This window comes from Argiope bruennichi, chromosome X2 (assembly GCF_947563725.1).
Source record: "Argiope bruennichi chromosome X2, qqArgBrue1.1, whole genome shotgun sequence".
In the NCBI taxonomy this organism is placed as follows: Eukaryota; Metazoa; Arthropoda; class Arachnida; order Araneae; family Araneidae; genus Argiope; species Argiope bruennichi.
Window position 1 is genome coordinate 35,845,359 of NC_079163.1, and position 8,815 is coordinate 35,854,173.

The 8,815-nt window shown below is 27.4% G+C and overlaps 1 protein-coding gene across 1 annotated transcript; it reads left to right on the forward strand.

Annotated features, from left to right (window-relative positions):
- Window positions 1-1,166: 1,166 nt before the first annotated feature.
- LOC129960969 (ubiquitin carboxyl-terminal hydrolase 22-like) lies at window positions 1,167-4,451 on the forward strand. Its single transcript, XM_056074749.1, has one exon. The coding sequence runs from the start codon at window positions 1,576-1,578 to the stop codon at window positions 3,013-3,015; it is 1,440 nt and encodes a 479-aa protein (XP_055930724.1). The 5' UTR covers window positions 1,167-1,575; the 3' UTR covers window positions 3,016-4,451.
- The last annotated feature ends 4,364 nt before the right edge of the window (window positions 4,452-8,815 follow it).

Here is an 8,815-nt window from a genome sequence, read left to right on the forward strand (position 1 = left end):
ATAGTACAGTAATACAACTTTAATTTTGCAATTACATACAATATTTTTATGAGACAATTTTGAATGATAAATAAATATTATGTAAAAATAGATCTTATAATACTTACTATTTATTTATAAATTGATACTTAAGTTGTATTATAATAGATAATTTCCTATTTCTGTTACTGGGTTTACTATTTTTTTTTCTGATTTTACTTTCTGCAAAACTATTAATTGTATCCCGCGATCATATTGATCACGTGGCTCAAGATTTACTTCAGGTGCATTTCCATCATATAACAACCTACTTGAAGGGGTGACTTTTTTTCTTTTTACCTTATACATACTGTTTTCTGGCAAAGTTTCTATCGCTTCAGCTTCATATTTATCAAATTCATTTCGAACAGACTGCACAAAATCTATTAAAAATTCCAAAAATGGTGATACTATATTGCATTTTGGGATATGTAAAAATAAAGACTTTTGATTGGCCAAATTTGTCCATCGTAATTGCGAAAATTTAGAGATGCATAATCCACGATTTTTTGAATAACAAATAATATTGCTATTGTTATTTTTAAATATGCGTTCCAAATATCTGTTATTTCAATCATATTATTAATTAAAAATTATTACTTAATATTAAATATAAAATTTATGAATTGTAATTAATACTTAATTTACTAATTTAATTAACGTGTGATTGAATTAATTTATCTGTTTCAGCTTACTTCTTAAATTTTTTTTTTAAAAACTATTTATTTATTAGAGTGAACCATTTTCTGGAAAAGATGAGTTAAAAATATATGTCATTTCTTTAAAATGTTTACTTTAGTCCTATATTCTACCAATAGATGGCGCCAGCAGTAAACAGAGTACATGTAATCAAAGTCAATCATGTCACGAGCAATTAAAAATGATCTGCATGGAATAGTACATCATCAAATACGAATATCGGGCACTCCCGTAAAGTGGAGCGGTGACTTCGCACTTTCCGGTGAAATCACCGCTCCGATAAATTTCAGTGATCTGCAATTCAATGATACGATACGATAATTCCAATAACCGGTCCGTTCACTTTTCAATCCAATCACAGATTTCTTTCGAGAGCTTCCATTGGACAGATCGTATCGTCACCGCTCCGGCAAATTTCAGTGATATCGTATCGATTGTTAGTTTCTATCGTGATCCAAAACCTGTAATCGAAATATCATCAGTAAGATCGTATGAAGGATTTGAATCACACCCCTCTTTGAAAAGTATTGATCAATTGTATTTGTGACTTTTTGATATTGGTTACGTAATAACCGCTCTGAAAATATTCGTCATCCCTAATCTCTACCATAATCTAATTCCTTCATTGAGATGATCCGTTCGTTCCGACCAGTTCGTTTGTGGACGACCCATCTCTACTACGCATACCATATCGCGCAGGTTTGTCATAGAGTCGAGCGGCGAGATCCATTAAGTGGGGTTCGACGATACCATCGACAAATAGATTGAGGTATTTCGATCTCTGAAGAATCTTCGATAATTTACAATTAAGTTGTTGAAAATGGAGTATTAATCGATGAAGTGTTTTTAAAGGTAATCATGGGCACCTATTCATGTCCCCATGTGAATGAGCTTCCGTATGCTTTAAAAACTTATAATGTTATATTGGGATATTATGTGACTTGTATAGCCGAACATAAGCCGTTTGAAAGACTAGCAGTGGATGCGTATTGTGGTGTCTGCGAAGAAACTAATGGAAAATTACATGCATGTTTGCAATGCGCATTTTTTGGTTGCTTTAAATCTGTGGATGGGAACGTTAGTCATATGAAAAGTCATGCATTGAGATATAAACATTATTTTGCCATTAATTTGAACCACGGCTCTTTATTTTGCTTCCAATGTGATGATTATATGTATAATGAAACATTTGATGAATCGCTCACTGAATTCGAAATAGAAGCTAGAAAATTGAAAATCACGCAATCTTTCTTAACTTGGAAACCAAACAATCAGGAAAGAGCTCTCCTGAAAGGCAAAGTTGTAAAAATCTCAGATTTGTCATATTTTGGTTTAAGAGGTATATTAAATATAGGAAATAGTTGTTATATCAATTGTATTGTCCAAGTGTTGATGCACACTCCTCTACTGGTAGACTATTTCTTTCATGACAAGCACGTATGTACCTTAACATCTTGTCTTTTATGTGAATTGCTTCTGGTGTTCCAGGAGTTTTACTCTGGGAAATCAAATCCCTATGATCCTGCAGAAAGATTTTTTTTTAAATTGCAGGAGTTTTGTAGTCAACCTCTTGGAATGGAACAACAAGACTGTTATGAATTATTTCAAGAGATTTTAACAGGATTACATGCTAATTGTCCTACTAAGAATGATATTAATTGCACGTGTATGATTCAACAGATGTTTTATGGAATAGCTCAAGGCTGTAAAGAATGCCAACATTGTCATGATTCATCATCTTTACCTCCTGATTGTTTCATGGATATCCTGCTGGATTTAGATAGAAGAGATGATTGTCTTATGAATGTTTTGAATAGAAAATATTTGGAAAGACAATTATTATCTGACTATAAATGCTCTAATTGTGAAAAAACTGATACGACATATATACATCAGCGTATTAAAAAACTTCCCAATGTCTTATGCTTTCGAATGAATTGCTTCCTTTTGGAAGTTGATAATGCTTCATCTCGATGCAGAAACCGAAGAATGCAGAAGAAATCGACTGCTTTTGCATTTGAAGAGTTTCTAAATATGTCGCCATATTTAAACTCGGAGACTATTAATTCTTCTGATAGAAATGGTGCATGTGCTACTGCTTCTGTAGCAAGTGAAAATATTTTTCGGTTGTTTGCAGTTATATTTCATAAAGGTACTTTACAAGGTGGACATTATGTAACATATATTCGGCACCGGCATAACTGGTATGAATGTGATGACAGATTTATCTATAGAAGAACCATGGATGAAGTGCTGCAATGTGAACCTTTCCTTTTATTTTATCAGAATTATCAGTAAATTTACATGTTATTGATTTATATATATATATGTTTTTCGTTTAACATTTGAAATAATTTTAAAGCTATTAGTTTATTTCCCTTTTATTATCAGCTTATAATTATTTACTCTTGAATTGTTTTCCTGACAAGATTTGATATATTTTTGTAAAGTTAGTATCCCCAAAACATTATACTAAAATATTTTATACTCATTTTGAAAGTAAGACATTTAATATAAGGTTTACTTTTACTATAAAGTATAAAATGAAATATTGATGTTTAAAAGAAAAAAAAGTACCCATTTCATATATTATTTAAAAACATAATTGCTTATGTAAATATATATATATATAATATATCCTTGCATATTTGTTGTGATCATCCGTGAAATATTAACTTCAAAAAATTGGCATTGTTTATTTTCAAGTGCATTTTTTAAAAAAAATTTGTTTATATATCCAGTGTATATATAAACAAATTTTTATTGTTTGTCTTGTGGCTAAGGATTTAACAGCAGTTGACAATTCATTGGAGGCATTATCTGGGTAGCTGCCTAGATATCTTAAAGTAATAAACATAAAATTTTAGTTCTACTTACTTGTTTCTTTTTCAGAAGTATGGTTGTGGATCTGTTGATTGCTGAGCGGCTATCTGTATGTACTTTAATGAATAGTCCCCATTCTTTTTCAGTGTTTTGGTCTGTTGTTCTGTTAAGTATTGAGCAGTTAGTTCTGTGCATTCCCTTTAGTGAGTAAATTTCATCCTCTTTCATTAATTAGTCTGTGGATCTGTTGTTGATGCAGTTAGTAGATGTTGACCAGTTCTTTACATCCACATTTGTGAGTAGTTCACATTCTCTTTCAGTGTTTTGGTCCTTGGATGTTTTAAGTGTTGAATAGTTGTATACATCTATTTTAGTAAGTAGTTCACATTCTCTTTTATGTATCTGCTTAGTAAGTAATTGACATTTTTTCCCCTAAATGTTATGTGATTGTGCGATTCTGAATAAGTATAAAAATATTTTTAAAACCAATATTGTTAAAAAGAATGAAATGAATCAAGAACTATACAAAACCAAATTATAATATTCGATGTTGAGCAATCTTTTGCATCCACATTAGTGAGTAGTTCGCATTCTCTTTCAGTGTTATGGTCCTTGGATATTGTAAGTGTTGAATGGTTGTATACATCCATTTTAGTAAGTAGTTCACATTCTCTTTTAATGTTATAGTCCAGGGGTCTATTATGTGTTGAACCATTTTATGTATCTGTTTTAGCAAGTAATTGACAATTTTTTCCTTACATGTTATGTGATTGTGCATTTCTGCATAAGTATACAAATATTTTTTAAAAACAGTATTGTTAAAAAGAATAAAATGAATAAAGAAATATATAAAACCAAATTATAAAATTATCATTTACATTTTCTTCCCTATATAGTTTGCATTTCCTGTTTCTTATATATTAAGTGTCAATGTAATTAAAAATAAGTATGTTTATAATACTTAATTTACAATTATAATATTCATTACTTATTTTAAGAATGTGTTATCAGTTTTTAAATATTAATATGCATTTCATTATATTTAATAAAATTAGCATTAGTTTCTCTTGTTTTATATTATTCTTAAATTTGCATGTATTGTTGGAGATGTCACCAATTTGTTTACCTTTCTTGTTGCCAAACATACTGCTAATCTCTACACAGTTCTTTTTGGTAGAAGCAGATAGCAAAAGAACGATCGTGCAATGTTAACGAACTTGAAAATTTTCTGAACGGGAATGAGTATCTCTGTGCATGCATGCTCAGATTTAACTGGACAAAATGAGTAATATTCACTATGTTGCTAAGTTCGGACTAGAGAAATATAATTGCAGATTCTAGTCAGGAGTACCATCAGGAAGATTTTTTTTCATGTTTGGAAATCAAAAATGTTTAAAACACTTTATCATTTCCAACACAAAAAAAAAAAAAAAAAAAAAAAAAACATTTTTTCTAACTGCATTAAAAAAATGTTTTATAGCTAAAAATATTTTGTAACTCAAACTTTAAAGGTAGGATTGATTTTTGGTTTTTTTAAATATTTCAAGATTCAATGAAACTTCCTGAAAAATGATAGTAAAATTAATTTGTTTTAAGCACTATATTAAGAATGTAAGTTAGGAAAGTATGATGGCTCTCTCCCATATTTAAAGTGAAATAAAGGTCAACCTTAACTTTTTTTAAATGCTTTATTTTAAAATGTAAATGATCAAATATACAAATCTATGGATTTAGTATAATAAATTAAAGAAATTTATCTTCCTTTGAGGAATTTCTGAGAAAAACATTTGAAATCATTCTAAAAAGTGTTTTTGAGCAACAGGGAAGCATAAAACGGCGTATTAATTGAAGCTGCTTATTTTCTTCATATCTTCTCTTGTTGAGTAAAGAATTTTCTTCTTCTTTTTTAATTGAAGGATGAGCTAATGAAAAATTACAAATTCTAGATCTTATTTTTGTAACAATGTGAAGAGAGAATAAAAAATACAATTATATATTATAATAAAGGTTCCAATTATCATTTTGATCCTGGTTCACAAAAACCAGGATTATTTACATCATGTTTCCTAGTTTTTCTAAGAATTTAATAAATCTGCCAATTAAAGATTTCATATATTAATCAATGCATTTTTTAATGAAATAATCACATTAACTATTTTTGAAATAAAAGTGCCTTGTGTACATAATAATTAAAATATAAAAAGGGACACAAATTTGATATGAAACATTGGGGGAGGAATTTAAGGATATATACTTTTACTGATTTCAATAATTCCTTAAATTTTATTTCAGTCTAATAAAGCATTTAAAAAATAATAACAATGAATTATAGCTTTAAAATTCATTTCTGGAAAAGAAAAAAAAAGCCATTTGTCAAATTAATTATGATAAACTTGAACTATTTTGCAGCTGCATTTTTTTTCTTCAGGGCAAGGACTTCCTTTTTAAACATATATGCTTTTTGTTAATGTATATACTTTAAGTTTGATGGATACTTAAATTTGTATTATTACAGGAGTATCAGAGAAAGATAACTGAAAATAAAATAAATCATCAGTCTAAATTAATAATAATAAAAAGTTTACCAAGAGACACAATAGTAAAATTTAATTAGATTTCCCCTAAAAATTCTTTAGATTCTTAAAAATCAACAATATTTAGATAAAATTTAATATGACAACTTACTCAAAAGGGAGTTAGTCATGGAATTGCTTCATCTTGGTCAGTAATTCAAGGATAACTAATAATCATTCCTTTTTAAAAAAATCTCTAAATGTCTCATCTGATTTCAACTTTTGTCCATCCAGGACTACTGGTGTAGCTGCTGAGATTTTTCAGCATTTTTTTTAATTCAAGGAGTAAAAGTAGCTTTCTCATTCTTTCAAATATTTTTGAATAATACTAATATGTTTTTAAAAATTTGAATTCATGAACATTTTAATATAAATTTCATTTTTTTGTTTGAAATTATGAATTATAAATATAAATAATTTTATATTTTCATAATTATAAAAATGTGATAAAATATATTGTGTTACCACTCTAAAATGTTCTGTAACGACACTAAAATGTTAGTGTTCTTACAGAAAAATTATAAGAGATTTCTTCATAATTTTTCGAAATTTCTTTCAAAATTCTGTCATCATATTCATTAAAAAAATTTTAAGCAATAAATATTTGGATATTTTCACTTTAAATTTTTCTAAGCTAAATGAAAGAAAAAGTTTATTGAAATGTTAAAACAGAATGAGAATAATAAATCAGAAGAATTATAAACAATTTTGAAATTTTTATTACAGACATCAGAACTACAAAACGCATCTCATTACTCTTTACAAAATATAAGATGCACAAAGTTATAAACATTTCTCAAATATCAAAATCACAAAATATATTTTGAAATTATAAAATAAATTATTCTGAGTATTATTTAAAGCAGAATTTACAAAAGTCTTACAAAGCTTTGTTGGAAAAAATAATAATAAAGGAGGGGGGGGAAATTCTGTAAAATATCTGAAAATAAGGTAACATAAATATAATTGTCATTGCATACAAATTATAAAAATGAAAAAGCATAACTAATTCTGAATCTTCTGAACTAATTAGTAATATAAAAACTATAACAATATAATTGAAGAGATTTGAGGAAAAAATGCAGAATAGTACTAGAACTCTAGATTGACAAGATAGAGTCCAAAATAAAGGTTATATCCAAATTATCGAATATGCATAAAATGTAACATACACTGTGCCATTATTGAAAATTAATACTATTTTTGATGAACCTCAAGTAATCAGTAATACAAAAATTCAAACAACAATATAATGAAAATTTAAAATCATATATGTTTACAAAATATGGAGGGTTAATGTAATACACGAGTTTCATGACACAGAATCTAAAGTAATGTAGAATTTATAAATGAATCTAAAATCAGATGTGCAAGATTATTATATTCCTTATTAAATTTCTTCCTTATCATCATATTTCTTATGTAATAATTGAAGAAAACCCATTGTTTTTGGATATGCACTAATCAGAAATATATAAAAATTCAAATGAAAGTGGAATATGTAATTGTTAAAGTATGTGGTTAAAAATGCATATGTTGTGAAACAATTCAGAATCATCAAGAATTTTATGTGGCTCAAGCAACACAAACAGTTTTAATATAAAGCTTTATATATATATATAGTGAGGTAATATATATGACTAAATAGGAGAAAATGATAGTAAATCAAAACATTTTTTTTTTTACAAAATTGACATTTTTAATATTGTGAATTTTAATTTTTATTAATTGCCGTTTCAAACATTGGTTAAAATTAATTACTCAAATGATTAAAATTCTAATTTAAATCATTGAGATAAGTAATTCAATTAAAATTATTTATATGCCTATCTATACATATATGTATAATTCTAGATAATGATACAATTTAAGTGTTAAACAAAAATCTAAATCAAAGCAAAAATGTACAGTATAAATAAGACAAATAGTGTAAAAGTATTTGCTCACAATAATAAACTTAAAATAATATATCTGATCGAGGGAGAGGAAGTTACAAAAAGTTGGATGTATTCTTTAATGAATATATCCATGAAATATATCATTTATATACTGATTACAATTTAAATAAAAATAACAATTAACTTTCTAAACGGTCATTATCATCTGTTTTAGATTTTTCATTAAAAATTAAGGCATTAGAGATCTCTAATATTTCTTTCCTTGATGGTTTATTCAAAATTTTCTTTCAATGCTGCAGTTTTTTTCTTAAAAAAAAAAAAAAAAAAATCCTAGTCTTTTAATGCTTTTATTATGAGGTTCAGAGATAGTTACAGAAAATGCTCTTTTGTTGGGAGGAACTTTTTTACATATAATTTTAAAACCCATTAATGAGGCCTGGACAATTTAAAACTTTTTCATTAATTCTTAGCATTCTTCCATTGTTGAACAACTTGCAATCATTTCTGCACTTAGTTTGCTCATGTTCTGATTGTAATTTATGACATTCTCTAGATTGTTTTTCTCCTTTAATTTTAACACAATTTTTTCTTCCTGGTTCTGTAAAGGCTCAACATAATGTTCCTCAACAATGAACCCTTTCCCATCCTCTTCAATGCTTTTAGTTATAATGCAAACTAAATGTATATGTTTACACATGTTCCATTGAATACTATTATCAATGGAAGTACAATAATCATTATGAATGCAATACGAACAACGAGTACATTTTAATGTACAACTCTGTGGGCAAGAGCCATTATAAC

Coding starts and splice junctions, on each gene's coding strand:
- LOC129960969 (XM_056074749.1), top strand. CDS start 1,576: ATGGGCACCTATTCATGTCCCCATGTGAATGAGCTTCCGTATGCTTTA.